The sequence below is a fragment of the Cervus canadensis genome, chromosome 12 (assembly GCF_019320065.1).
Source record: "Cervus canadensis isolate Bull #8, Minnesota chromosome 12, ASM1932006v1, whole genome shotgun sequence".
Taxonomy (NCBI): Eukaryota; Metazoa; Chordata; class Mammalia; order Artiodactyla; family Cervidae; genus Cervus; species Cervus canadensis.
In genome coordinates, this window is record NC_057397.1 from 972115 (window position 1) to 987614 (window position 15500).

Genomic DNA, 15500 nt, shown 5'->3' on the forward strand with positions numbered 1-15500 from the left:
GCACAGTAAGGAGTGACGTGGCACAGATGGAAGAAATTTGAGGGACTGGATCAGAGTTGTGGCTTTGCTGAAATAAACAGAGGTACACCATGGACCTCTCTGAGCCCCAGTTTCTTCATCACTACTGTGGGGGTCACAGAACTCTCCTCTTCAAGTTGTGAATAGAATGAAAGGTCATTTTCATCAATTGCCTGTCTCAGTACTTGGCACACAGTAGGTGTTCAGTAAATGATATGGCATCATAACGTGAAGTCGTCCAGGCAATGTGAAAACTTCCTCTATTTAAGCCTAGCCAAGTGCAAACTGTTTAAATATTTATAAAACCACAAATTAACTTGACAAGACTTTCTATTGAGAATGCCTCATCCATGTGATGAAGGCTGAGCCTGACCTTTATTTTGCTCAGTGGGGGTTTGGCTCGAATAATCGCTGATGACCTGGGGTCTGGGCATCTCTGGTTGGTTTCCTTCATTTCAGGATGAAGTCAGCCAGTGCATTCTTGTTCTTCCCCACTGGTTCCAAATATCTCCTTGTTTTGGTGTCTTGATTGACAGGTGGCTTTCCTTTCATTTCTTTGTGGGTCTTCCCTCCGAGGGCTCCAGTGTTCCATCTGCTCCTTCTGGTGGTCGCGGTTGATGCTCAGCAACATTTCGCTTTCTTGGCTTCCTCAAGAAGCTCTTGCAACAAAGTCCCTGACCTTAGGGAGCTCTGAGGAAACCAGGCTTGAACCCAATTCCAGAGAACTCCATCTGTTGAGGGTGTTTGGTGCCTTAATCTGCATCCAACAGACTCTCAAGGGCGTAAGTTCATCAAGAACTGATTATTCAAGCAGCAGATGACTCATGCTCTTGGCTTCTCTCCCACTGGCCTTTTACAGAGGCTCGGATGGGAAATGGACCTTGTAGGTCTCTCTTAATTCTACCCTAAGGCAGGGGTCACAACCCCAAATGTTTTCAGAGGTCCAGCAGGTAACATATGTGTCAAGGTAGAGATGGATAAATTGGAGAGTCCACTCCAGTGTCTAAAGGCATCGAATCTACCAATTAAAACAAAAAAGCAAAACAACCAACTGACCACTGTCCCAGCCCACTGGCTTGCTGGTCAGATTTTGTCTCAGAATCAGCCAGTCTGTGAGCTTTGTTCAATGAGTTCTTCATCCCCTGTTTGACTCGGTTTGAAACTCTCTATTGGAAGGGTTGTCTTGGTCCGGTCTCCCAGACAACAGACCTTGCCTTTGTAGTGTCCTTGGCAAGGACTTTCCTCTCACCACTTAAAAAGTTTCAGCAAAGGAGCTCACCATTCTAGTTCATCCACAAACCTTTAGTGAGCAGGACCACGGGGTCCTGCACCAGGGCCCAAGGATCAGTGGTGACCAAGGCTGATGTTGTCCCTGCTCCTGTGGGTCTCACAGCCTGATGGCTCTGTCACCATAGGATTCTACATAGTGTTGAACACAGAAATATCCCCCGAGGGCCGTCCACAGCCCTGGGTCTGCCCTCTGGAGCCTCACAGAGCAAGGTCAGTCCCTCTCATGCGATAACCCTTCAGGTCTTTAAGGGCATCTGTTATTTCCCTCTTGAGTTACTTTTTTCAACCAAATGGCTTGATTTTGTTTTTTTTTTTTTTTCATTTCTCATCTTTCACATCTACTCCATTATCGAGTCCTGTTGATTCCAACCTGTAGAGATACCTAGGATTCATCCATTTCTATCTCACTGCTACATCTTAGGCCTCCCCATCAGACCCTTTCCTGGGCTATTTTAGGCTCTCCTAACTAGTTTCTGGTTTTGTGACTCTCTTATCCACACTCTATTAGCATTCGGTCAGATTAGGTAACACACTTTCCAAAGGATCACACAGCACTTAAAAGGGTGCCCCAAACCCTACCATACTCCTTAAGACCCAACTGCCAGGCCCTGGCCCCGGTTTTTCTCACATCACTCATCACTCTTCATCCTTGGAATGCGAAGTGTTCCAAATTCACGTCCCCCGCACAACCTGGGCTTCCCATGTGGCTCAACTGGGAAAGAATCTGCCTGCAGTGTGGGAGATCTGGGTTCGATCCCTGGGTTGGGAAGATCCCCTGGAGAAGGGAAAGGCTACCCACTCCAGTATTCTGGCCTGCAGAATTCCATGGACTGTATAGTCCATGGGGTTGCAAAGAGTCAGACATGACTGAGCGACTTTCCCTTTCCCTTTCTTTCCACAACTTCAGAATGTGCCCTTATTTGGAAACGGAGTCTTTGCAAACGTGATTAAGCTAAGATGAGGTCATACTGGAAAGACAGAGTCCTAAATCTAACAACTGGTATCCTCAAATGAAAAGAGGACACATGCCCTTATAAGCAGGGGGAAGGCCATGTGACTAAGGCAGAGATTAGACTGATGTGGCCACAAGCCAAGGAGTGCTTGAGGCCACCAGAAGCTTCAAGAGGAGGAAGAATTCTTCCTAGAGACTTCAGAGGGAGCATGGTCATGTTACTACACTGAGTTCAGATTCTGGCTGCCAGGACTGTGAGACAATGCATTTCTGTTGCTTTAAGTCATGCAGTATTTATTAAAACGGCCTTGGGGAACCGAGACAATCCCCTAGCCCAGCCTTCCTGTTCCGTGGGCACCCCAAGCTCATCCTCACCCCGTGTCTCTGCTTGTGTTCTTCTCTCTCTCCTGGATCGTCCTGCCTCTTCCCCACTCTCCTAGGATGACTTGGTCCTTCCTATCACTCAGTCGCAGGTCAGGTGTAGGCATCTCCCCTGATCACACCTGTCCACGCCTGCTGCTACTAGCAGGTAACCTTTGTTCACCCATCAGAGCAGGGCCCTCACAGTGCGCTTCTGTACTGGCCTGTTATCTCTCTGCCCCCATTTGAATATAAGCTACACGATGGCAAGCCCTTGTCTAGTTAATCCCCCAGAAGCATCCCAGGGCCTTTTAGATGTTTATTGCACAGTCTGTGCCTGAGAAATAATTTTTGACTGTTTGTTGTGACTCAGATACCAGGAAGGTTTAGTTTGCTTTGCTTAGACAAGGCTGCCCTTTTGTGGTCAAAGGCTAAGGCTTACTTCACTTGCTGTAGTGTCTTCAGGCTTCATCCATGTTGTAGCATGTATCAGAATTTACTTCCTTCCAAAGACTGAACAACATTCCACTGCATGTATAGACACAACATTCCACTGTACGTACAGACCCCGTTTCCCTTATCCATTTATCATTTGATGGAGTCTTGGATGATCCCAACATTCTGGTATTATAAATAATGTTGCTATGAATATGAATGTGCAGCTATCTCTTTGTGACTCTACTTTCAGTCCTGTTGGTTACATAACCCCAAAGTGGAATTGTTGGATTTATATATATATACACACACACATCTATGTAAAACTTTAAAACTCCAACTCAGTCTTGCACTAGTGACCTTATTACATGCATCTTACAGATGAGGTACCAGAAGCTGGGGAGGCCACACGTGTGTTTCAGAGTGCTGGGGAGTGGGCCTGGCCTCCATGCTCAGCTGAGGACAGTGGGGCCCTCTGAGCGCCTGGGATCAGGGTGTCCTATCGCAGCCCTCCCGCGGCTGCCCGTCCTCGGGGCAGATGAGCCCAGGCTCACCTCGTTGTCCCGGTCCTTCTCCAGGAAGTGGCGGGCCACGTGGCTCGGCAGGATGTTCCGCAGCATGTTCTCATTGTGCTCCCTCAGCTCCTTCATCTCGTTGATCTCCTCTTTGGCCTGGACTCGCCACAGGAAGTCCAGGCGGGCCGTGTACTCCAGCTGTGGTTCAGGGGACAGAAGGGGAGGACAGGGTTCAGACACACGTCTGTGGGAGGTGGACAGGGCTTCTCCCGAACCCTCTGCACATGAAACAGAACCCGAGCCAAACATTTCGGGAGGCCTTTGCCTGACACCAGGAGACCGGAAGATGAGTAGCTTTTACGGGCCGTGTGCCTCCCATTCCGAGCACTGCGGCACCTGGGATTTTGTCGTCGTTTCTTTCCTCCACTGTGCACTGCAGGTGCTGTGAGGTCAGGGTTCTGCCCCCGCCCCCCATTCAAATCACATGCTTGCCATATAAAAACCTTCCTGGCACAGGGCTGGTGTTCCATTAATATTTCTTGATTCGACAAACAAATTACAGTAGTAAAAGCAGCTAGCACGTAAGCTGTGCTCATCAGATGGTGCCAGGAACTGTTCTAAGGAATATACATATATTAATGCCTTTAATCTATGCAACAAGGACTTCCCAGTGGCTCAGTGGTAAAGAATCCCCCTGCAGTGCAGGAGACGTGGGTTCAATCCCTGGGTCAGGAATTATTTAGGAAGTTGTAGGTAGAACATATGACTCACAGTAGGTATTTAATACCTATTAGTTCCCTCTTTTCCTAAAATCCTGTTTGTTTTTTAATTTTTAAAAATTGTTACTCTTTCCTAAAAACTTTATCTTTTGTATTGATATTTCAGGTGGACAGCAAAGGGACTCCACCATACATACACATGTATCCACCCTTCCCCAACTTCTCTCTCAGCATTTCTTTTCATTGGAAAGTGGACAGTTTCCTTTTTAAAAAATCTCACAAGCCATATTTATGAGGGCTTTTGGTAATGTCATTATTTCAAAGTCTTTAACTGTTGAAATGAACAATATGTTGCACCATTTAACACATGGTTAGACACCCTGAATTCAAGGGCTTAGAAAAATTCAGCTAGTTCTTTTCTTTGTCTTATGTGCAAGTCTCAGTGAATGGCAAAAGTATGAAAAGGCAGAGGTGCAAGGTTATTCTTTCAGCAGAATTTCTAATAGCAAAAGCTGGAAACAATCCAAGTGCTCATTTTGCTGGTTGAATAAACTTATATACAGCTATAAAAAGAAATGAAGAATATTTCTCTATATGTACTTTGATGGGTTGGTATCTAAGACGGAGAAATACATGAACAGTTTGTCATTATTGATCTAATGAAAGGGGATATCTATATATCTCTCTCTCCATACATATATATATATATATATATTTATTTATTAAAAATTGAAGTACAAAAACATAAAACATAATTACAACGAGATGAGAAAGGTGGGGTGAAGGAATAGGGATACATTTAAACTTTATAAATTATATCTTGTTTTATAAACCTGACTTTTGAATCATGGAAATATTTTACTTAATTATGAAACTGGATGGAATTTTTAAAAGCTCAAAGAAGCAAACCTACAGGTATAACCGCACAGAGAATAATTATTCCAAATGTCTTTTAACACAATAAGTTGAAGGCACATTTGTGAAGAGAAATATTCTAAGGCTCAAAAGAGCTCAACAAGAATCCTCAAAGTGTTTACAACAATCACCTGGTAGGTGGTGGTGTCTGTGGTATTATTGTTACATTACTGTGGTTTGGAAAAGACTCTTGAGAGTCCCTTGGACTGCAAGGAGATCAAACCAGTCAAGTACTAAAGGAAATCAGTCCTGAATATACATTGGAAGGACTGATGCTGAAGCTGAAGCTCCAATACTTTGGCCACCTGAGGCAAAGAACTGACTCATCAGAAAAGACCCTGATGCTGGGAAAGACTGAAGGCAGGAGGAGAAGGGAACGACAGAGGGCAAGATGGCTGGATGGCATCACCGACTCAATAGACATGAGTCTGAGCAAGCTCTGGGGGTTGGTGATGGACAGGGAAGCCTGGTGTGCTGCAGTCCATGGGATTGCAAAGAGTTGGACATGACAGCAACTGAACTGACTGTATCTGAGGGGCTTCCTTGGTGGCTCAGACAGTAGGGAACCTGCCTGCGATGTGGGAGACCTGGGTTCCGTCTCTGGGTTGGGAAGATTCCCTGGAGAAGGGAGTGGCCACCCACTCCAGTATTCTTGCCTGAAGAATTCCACGGACAGAGGAGTCTGGGGGGCCACAGTCCATGAGGTCACAAAGAGTCGGACATGACTGAGCGACTAATACTTTCACTTGCATTGTATCTGAGTTGCAAGATAAAGCAAATGAATAACCCTTTTCAACTTTTTGTATTCTGATTTCCCTTCCCAAACCATTTAGGAACTGGCTATATGAAAATAGTACCAAGTGTTTGTGTGCTCTCAAAATTCATATTTTGAAATCTTAACCCTCAAAGTGATGGTATTAGGAGGTGGGGCCTTTGGGAGGTGTTTAGGTCATGAGGTTGGAACCCTCATGAATGGGATTAATGTCTATAAAAGAGATCCCAGAGATGTCCCTGTGCCTTCTGCCATGTGAAGATGAAGTGAGAAGATGCCTGTGAACCAGGACGTAGGCCCTCCTCACCAGACACTGAATCTGCCAGCACCTTGGTCTTGGACTTCCTATCCTCTACTGGGAGAAATAAATTTATGAGTTTATAAAAGAAAAAAGAAAAGAGCACCAAAAGAACTAACAAACATTGTTTATATGTTTTGTGCCAGGCTCTTAACACAGAATGATAATTAACACGGACTGAGTCCTTGTCTTGAACTGGGCACTGTACTTAGCATTTCAAACATACTGAAAGTCTTTTAATCACACTATGGCTCAACAAAGCAGGTACTTTTTTATGCCTGTTTGATAGCTGAGGGAACGGAGGCACAGGAAGGCGAAGTCAGGTGCCCAAGGTTTCACAAATAGCGGCTGGGCTTTGAACTCAGGGCATTTGAACTCCAAGCTGTGATTCTTAACCCCTGCACTCTATGAACATGACTTCATTCAGCTGTTTTCCAACTCTTGATAGATAACTATTAGACTTTTCCTTTTGCAGGTAAAGAAATGTCAGCTCTGAGAGGTTGAGCATCTCAAGGTCACCTATTCTTCCAGGAGCCTTGCTGGGATGCAAATTTAATAATTTGGTCCCAAGACTTGGGTCTTTCTAAGCTGCACAATCCCAGTGCCTATCTTTATCAGACCCGGAAGTAAGCAACTAGAGACCTGACCTCATTAATCTCTATCTCTGTGCACAGGTGTGCCATCCTCTGCTCTGAAAGCAGAGCTGAGGCCAAGCCCAAACCTCAGGGCTGCAATGAATCAGGCACGAGGTGGGAGGCACCTGGCTGTCTGCTCTCTTCTGTCCAATGTTCGGGAAGTTCACCTGCCTCAGAGGAGGAGGAAGTGTTTGGTGTATCACTTTCACATATGTGCAGAATGAGAGTTCCCAATTATTCGGTTGCATAACCGCCTCCGTCACTCTGGAGATGTACAATTACACATGCTCCCACCGGGATGCTGCTGCGTACCAGGCGTCAGTGGGGATTATTCAGGCTTTAGTAAAAATAGAGGGCCTCTGAGTCACCAGGGAACACAGTGGGAGCAGGTAGCAGACTCAGAAGTGGACGGACTTGATCCGGATGAACAGGACTCTTATGGGGTCATGAAATGATGCTCGAGGTGATGCAGTTCAGCAGAAAGGTACCCTCTAACAGATAGGCAGCACCACGTGGTGGAGAGGGTGTGGACCGAGAAGTTGGATGGAGCATTTGCATCCCTGTTTCTGTCTGGTTCTCCTTGACTTTGTGACCTCAAGTGACTTGAGTCTCTGCTGTTGCCTTGGGACCAGATGGATGATAACGCTTTCTCTGTTTGTCTCAGACTCTTGCTTCCAAAGTAAAATATTAATAGCTCATGATGTTTGAGCACTTACTCCAAGTGCAAATCACTGGGAGAAGTGAATTTTAATTATATTCTCATATAATACTACAAAAAAACCTACAGAAACTGTTACTATCATACCCACTTTATAGGTGAGAAAACAGAGACACAGAAAGTTAGATAAATGACTGAAGGTCACATATCTACTGAGTGGCAGAGTAGGGATTTGAATAGTATCTACCCCACTCCAAAGGTTACATCTGTAACTGCTACAGTTATGGGATGTAGTTATGTCATTTTAAAACCTTTTGAGGGACTTCCCTGGCGGTCCACTGGTTAAGACTGCTTTCCAATGCAAGGGGGGCAGGTTTAATCCCTGGTCGGGGAACTAACATCCCACATGACTTGCAGTCAAAAAAACCAAAGCGTGAAACAGAAACAATATTGTAGCAAATTCAATAAAGCCTTTAAAAATGATCCACATTAAAAAAATCTCTTAAAAAGCCTTTGAAGGTTAAAAATAAAAAAGAAAATAATCAGATATCACTTAAGTACTCAGGCCCTCACTATTCACTTACTTGCTCTTTATTCATATTCTTCATGAGATGAGGTTATCTGCTTTTGCAGGATAAATGGAAAATAGAGTAAACTGAATCAGAATTTCAGAAGGGCTTTGCGGCGGCACTAACAGGCACAGAGTAATCCTTAAGGTGACAGGGAAGGTAGAAACAGCCTTCCTATTTTAGAATGAGGACTCCCTCCCCATTCTGAACTTATGCTCTCTTAGCATAAGAGAATTCTCTGAGAACTTCTCACTTGTCAGTTTAAAACCCGTGTGATGGAGAACACGTACACTTTTCTATAGGATTGCCTTGTCTGATTCTGTCTTCACAGCCCTCAAATGGCTTGTCATTTGCATGTCAGATGAAGAATTTCTCCCCTGTGACTAGAAGCTATCAGGATGTGGAGGACATGATCCCAGCTCTCACAGAAAACCAGAAAGACCTAAGTAGGGGGATTCTGCCAATGGCCAGACTTTGACCTTCGGCTTAGTGTTTCAGCTGAAACTGAAGGGCAAGGTGAGGTCATATTTCAGGATTGAATGCCCTTGGTGTCGTGAAGATACATAGACAGTGCCTTTTGTTTTCCCCCGATTGAGAAAGTGGAAAGGTGGGCTCTGGAGACAGATCTGGGGTTGAATTATACTTTTCTCACTTTCTAGCTCAGTAGCCTGACTTCCTTCATCTGTAAAACAGGATCCATCATAACGACCATTCAGGTTGTTGAGATGATTCGATAATACAGGTGAAGGCCAGGCACATAGTAGGAGGCCGATACATGCTAACTCTTGCCTCCTTTTCTTCGATTGCCAAGGTTAGTTTTATTTATTTTGTCCCCCTGAGTACATTTTACCATCGGCTTCCCAGGTGGTTCAGTGGTGAAGAATACACCTGCCAAGCAGGGGATGCAATTTCGATTGCTGGGTTGGGAAGATCCCCTGGCAACCTACTACTCCAGTTTTCTTGCCCAGGAAATCCGTGGACAGAGGAGCCTGGTGGGCTATAGCCCACAGGGTCACAAAAGAGTCAGACATGACTTCATGACTAAACAACATGTTACCATCCCGCTTTATTACAAATAACTTTATGTATGTATCTCTAGCTTCCTGGGGTTTTTGGCTGTTTCATCCCTGGTTTCTCAGGATTCGTTACCTCCCTGTCTCCATGGTAATTTCTCAGTGGTATGTTTCTATTTCTACTCTGGCTGATAGTCTTGTTTTTTTCCTTTCCTGGTTACTTTTTTTTTTTTTTTAAGTACACGCACAGAGAGACAGGCTGGGATCCAGAGCACAGCAGTGAAGCAGACAGGGCCTGGCTCTAGCAGAAAGTGATGAGTGTTGCAGCATTCATGGTCTGTGTGCGCATGGAGAAACCCTACTGGTTGTGGAGAACCGGTGACATCTCTTGGGTGAGGTCTGGTATGATGCTCCATGCAGAATAATTTCTGCTTCTCTGACTCTTGCGGTCCTTGGACAAGGCTGGTTCACTCATAGCACATCCCACATTGCATTATTTAGGGTCCACTCTCCTCCAGGAGACAGGAAGCCTTGGGGCTAGGGACGGGGTTTTGTACGAGGCTATCCAAGGTGACGCCCCAGATCCTGGCAGACGGGGAAGTGGCATCAATACTCTAGGCACTTTATCTACTCAGGACAAATCAATGATGAAGTGCCTCCTCTATCTCTGAAAGGCAGCGCTCAAAATGCTACATACAATCATCTCAAATGATTCTTCAAAACAGCCCTAGTCAGGAATTACTATCTTATTGTAAAGAAGAGGAAGCAGAGAGTCAGGGAGAAGGCCACAAACTTCTTGGAGGCAGGGTGGGATTGGAACCTTGGTTAGGATGGTCCTCAAGCCCGATTGGGAGTTTGGAATAGACCTGTACCTGTGTGTGTGCATGCTAACTGTGTGACTCTATGGACTGTAGTTTTCCAGGCTCCTTTGTCCATGGGATTCTCCAGGCAAGAATACTGGAGTCAGTTGCCATACCTTCCTCCAGGGGATCTTCCCGACCCAGAAATCTAACACACGTCTCTTATGTCTCCTGCATTGGCAAGTGGGTTCTTTACCACCCAGATGACATGTACACATACCTATATTTAAAATAGGTAACCAACAAGGAAGAAGGAAATGGCAACCCACTGCAGTATCCTTGCCTGGAAAAGTCTGTGGACAGAGGAGCCTGGCGGGCTATACAGTCCATGGAATTGCAAAAAGGTCAGACATGACTTAGCAAACAAACAATTGTACAGCACAGAGAACTTTGCTCCATACTCTGTGCATGTTGTGCATGTGTGTTATTTGCTCAGCCATGTCTGATTCTTTGCGATCCTGTGGACTGTAGCCTACCAGACTCCTCTCTCCATGGGATTCTCCAGGCAAGAATACTGGAGTGGGTTGCCATTTCCTTCTCCGGAGGATCTTTCCAACCCAGGGATTAAACCTGTGTCTCCTGAGTTGCAGGCAGATTCTTTACTATCTGAACTCAATACTGTATAATAACCTAAATGGGAAAAGATTTTGAAAAAGAAGAGAGATATATATAACTGAATCACTTTGCTGTACATCTGAAACTAACATAACATTTTAACTCAACCATACTCCAATAGAAAAAAAAAAAAAAGCCAAAACACAAAATCCCCAAACCTGAATGTTTACCTTATTTACACAACTTCCAATGTTACTGTTTAGTTGCTAGGTTGTGTCGGACCCTTTGTGACCCCATGGACTGTAGCCCGCCAGACTCCTCTATCCATGGGATCTCCCAGGCAAGAACACTTGAGTGGGTTGCCATTTCCTTCCCTAGGGGATCTTCCTGATCCAGGGATCGAACCTGTGTCTTCTACACTGACAGGAAGAATCTTTGCCACTGTCCCACCAGGTTGACTTCCATAGTAATAGTTTTATCCAGGCAACAGAACTGGGAGAGATCCCAGTTGGCCTTAGCCAGAAATTGAAAGCTCTTTTTTTTTTTTTCCTTATAATAGTTTCACTGAAAGAGATACAACTAAAAGGAATGGAAACCATATTGCTCTCCAAATCATCTCCATCTTAGTTTTTTATTAAGTGTTCCATACTAGGAATTGCTTTGTTAAGAATCACAACTTGCTGGGAATTCCCTGGCTGTCCAGTGGTTAGGACTCAGCGCTTTTAACTACCAGGGCCTATGTTCAAACCCTGGTCAAGAAGCTAAGATCCCACAAGTCATGCATGGCTCCGCCAAGAGGGGGGAAGAAAAAGGAAAGAAACAAAAGAAAATAAAAGAAGAAGAAAAAGAAGAATCGCTACTTGCTGCAAGTTACTAAAAGTCATTTACCACAGAGATGAGTGGTGGCCCCCCAGGCCAATTTTATGGCAGCAGGAAATACCAGGTAATCACAGGCAGTCAGAGGAAAATGTCAGATTACCTGCTGTCCATGGTAGAACACAGCGAGAAGGAACATGGCCATTAGCAGTAGTGATGCTTCCTTGGTCCCCAGGAAATCTCTGCCAGGAGAAAAAATGCAAATAGTGGCGTGGTTATTGACAACTATGAAGGGACTTCAAGGAGACCCATTATGAAACTGAGATTCAGAGTGGAGTGGGATAAAAAGAAAGGAGCAGTTGTTTTCTGAGCTCCCACTATATGATAGGGGCTCTCTGAAGGCCTCCACATAGGCTAATCGGAAACCAGTTGACCCCCAGGGCTACAAGGTCATGTAGGTCATACCTGATGGAAGACTCCAGAATCTAACATCTAGACAATGCATTCTCATTAATAATGATGTCTTCTATTGCAAAAAGCTTTTTTTTAAATTTCAAGGAGCTCTTACACTTTATTGTCACAAAGGTCCACATGAAGACAGACATTCTCTTTCTTCAGTGTTGTCCTCTTTAAGAGACAGGCACATTGGAGTTGCTATGTGGCAGTACCTGTTCTAAGTGCTCTAAGAATAACACTTCAGTTCAGTTCAGTTCAGTCGCTCAGTTGTGTCTGACTCTTTGTGACCCCATCAATCGCAGCATTGGAAAAGACCCTGATGCTGGGAGGGATTGGGAGCAGGAGGAGAAGAATAACACTTAGGTTTTTATAAAAAATCTTATTGCAATTTTGGGCACTGTTGTTCTCCTTTACAATCTCTTTTCTGCATCGCTGCTAGAGTTTTGTTTTTTTAATACCACGAAAGCCAGAAAGATCGAGGGCAAGAAGAAAAGAGGGCAACAGAAGATGAGGTGGTTTGATGGCATCACTCACTCAATGAACATGAGTTTGAGCAAAGTCCAGGAGATGGTGAAGGACAGAGGAACCTGGCCTGCTGCAGTCCTTGGGGTCGCAGAGTCGGACATGGCTTAGTAACTGAACAACAACAAAACCAGATCACATCACTCCTTTGTTTTATAGCTTCCCAACCACAAGCATACATACACTCAGAACTCATTCAGAGGTAACTTGACTCTTATGTGTTAAAGGACACAATGGGGCCATAAGAGATGAGATGCAGGGCTCAGAGAGAGAGCAGAATGGGCACAAATATGGCGGCACCCAGGCCATCTCCAGCCTTCCCTTTTCTATTCTCCCTGGAGAATAGCAGGAGTAGCACGGGGCTCAAGGAAATGACAGCATGAACTCAGCTGCCAAGGCCAGCTTTTCACCTAGCTTTACACTAAAAGACCCTTCCAGCTTACACAGGGCCAGACCCAGTCCAGCTCTCCAGGCAGAACGGAGACTCGGGAATGGAAATGTGCTTTCTCTTGGGGAGATACTGTGTGCATGGGGACCCAGGGCTCCGAGGAACCCTGGCTGCAACAAGATGCAGATTCGTGAATTCCTAGTTCCATTGCTTTTCCTTGGAGATAAGATGCTAATAATAGATGAAACTCATTATTACATCTCTTTTCTGTAGCCCCAATGATGCACATAATTATTGACCATCTACTGTGTACCAGGCACATGCTAGGATACAGAACTGAAGAAGATACCTTGCCTTTGCCCTCAATACAGTTCAGTAAAGGAAAGAACTAGACAGATGATTTCATAACATGGTAACCCCATAGTAAGGATACACCCTGGTTGCCATGGGAATATAAGGGAAGAGAAAGTAAACTAGGCTGGATATTCAGGCGAGACTCAAGAGCCGAATACTAAAGGCTGATAAGAGTCCATCCTAAAGGAGATCAGTCCTGAATATTCATTGGAAGGACTGATGCTGAAGCTGAAACTCCAATACCTTGGCCACCTGATGCGAAGATCTGACTCATTAGAAAAGACTCTGATGCTGGGAAAGACTGAAGGTGGGAGAAGGGGATGACAGAGGATGAGATGGCTGGATGGCATCACCAACTCGATGGACATGAGTTTGGGTAAGCTCCGGGAGTTGATGATGGACAGGGAGGCCTGGTGTGCTGCAGTCCGTGGGGTCGCAAAGAGTTGGACACGACTGAGCGACTGAACTAAACTGAACTGAAGAGTTTGGGAGGAAAAGGGGGGAGGGGAGTCTATAGGTATAAGGCATAGATCTTACTTAGCTAGCAGCTGGTTTACAAGCCTGTAGTGCAGGGAGGATAAATAAATGCCATACGTCCAGTCTGAGGCCACACGCAGACTCAGCAGGAGAGAGTGCTCAGATCTGGGAGAGCCATACAGCTTACAGCTGGACTGTAGGTCATGTATTGTCATCCAGAATTTTAGGGGCTAGGATTCATTCATTCATTTGGTCACAGTCACCATAGTGCTGAGCACAGGTACATACTAACACGACCCTTTTTTCATGTCACAATTCTCTGGCCTTTCAAGCTTGTGGACACCTGACAAAATCAATTCACGAGCTTTGTACTCATGCAGACCCAGCTTCCAATCTCAGTTCTGCTACTGACCAACGGTTTGACCTTGGACAAGCTACTTAATACCTCTGAGCCTCAGTCTGTTGCCTTGTGAAGGACACTAATTGCATTTACCTCCTTAATTGTGAGAAATAATTGACCAAATCTTGGCAACATACATGCTTGGCATGTACTCTCTTTATCCCTTAAAGCTCCCAGTACATCAACTTGCTCCTAGTGGTGGTATTTTACAAAATCACTCATTCACTTGGCATAGATTGAATGGGACGTGTCCTATGTTTAGCTCCTCATGAATATAGCCTGAACTGCTGCCCTGACTTTCCTTTCTGATGCAGAAGAATTTTTAAAACTCAGCAACTTATCACATAAAACATACCTTCAAGAGAAAACGTAAATACATCTTGAATCATTGTGAAAGTAGTGGTTGACTAAAAATAGAGAGATGACTAGAACACATTCGGAAAAAGTAAAGGAAAATTATAAACAGTTGTTAAGTCTTCAGGATGTACTTCAAATGGAAAAAATATGGCCTAACTAGAGACTACAGAATATGCCCAGTAAGTTAGTCAGGCCAAAGAACATCCAGAAAAAACTGTGATTTGAAAGGATTTTTTTTCTTTGTAATTTCGATGACTATTTGAAGAACTTCCAAAGACAGCCAAATGACTGAAATTTGTACAAAACTGTAATACTTTGCCAGATATTAAGTGGCAGAGACATGAAACCAAGGAGATTTTGAACTAATTTATTTGTATTAACAAAATTACTGAGTTGATAGTATCCTCACCCTATGCTCATAGAAAAGGACATAATTAAGTGAAAACACATGTAGAATAATGTGATCCTCAGGGCTACCACAATCTTCAGAGACCATCTTATCTGATATCTCATAAAATTAATATTTAATTTGAGCATTAATCATTGCAGAGTACTCATACTAGTTGTAGTGAATTCGGAAGCTAATACAAATTCACAAATTAAAAAAAATAAAAATTGTTCTTCAGCCTATCACCCAGAGAAAACAATGATTAGTATTTTGGAATCAGCTCAATGTCATTTCCTTTTCCTTCATGCAAAAATATATTTATGTTTACAAATTTAGAATCAGAGGGTTCAGACTGCTTTGTAACATATTTTTGCACTTAGTATGTATTACGAAAATAATTCTATGTAATTAAATACTACACAATGTGAATTTAATGTATCCATCCAATTCCATATTATGTGTGCCATACATCATATGATGGTCCTTGCAAGCCCTTTAATTACTGGTTGAAGACTAAGCCCAGAAAGAATAAGATGCTTGCTCAAGGTCACCCAGCTGATTTGTGTCCCAGGATGAGAATTCACATCTCAGGCACCAAGTCAGAGCATTAGCCATTGCGCATCTGATGCCAAATTTTAATGCTGCAATTAGTTCCCATTTCCCCTTGTGGAACCCAAAATAAACCAGCCAGTTTGAATTTATCTTTTATTCTGTTGCCATACTAATGACTGCATTTGCTTAGCACTGATTTTATGTCATACCTCTAATAACACTTTGC

At 44.1% G+C, this 15500-nt stretch overlaps 1 protein-coding gene across 4 annotated transcripts in view; it reads right to left on the reverse strand.

Annotated features, from left to right (window-relative positions):
- ADCY8 (adenylate cyclase 8) overlaps positions 1-15500 on the reverse strand; it is a 226878-nt gene that overhangs the window by 15374 nt on the left and 196004 nt on the right. For all 4 annotated transcript variants that reach the window (XM_043484063.1, XM_043484064.1, XM_043484066.1 and 1 more), the window contains 2 exons: positions 11544-11622; positions 3610-3768 (listed from right to left, as the gene is read on the reverse strand). In XM_043484063.1, coding sequence (XP_043339998.1) covers positions 3610-3768; positions 11544-11622 — 238 coding nt within the window. The remainder of the gene's footprint in view (positions 1-3609; positions 3769-11543; positions 11623-15500) is intronic.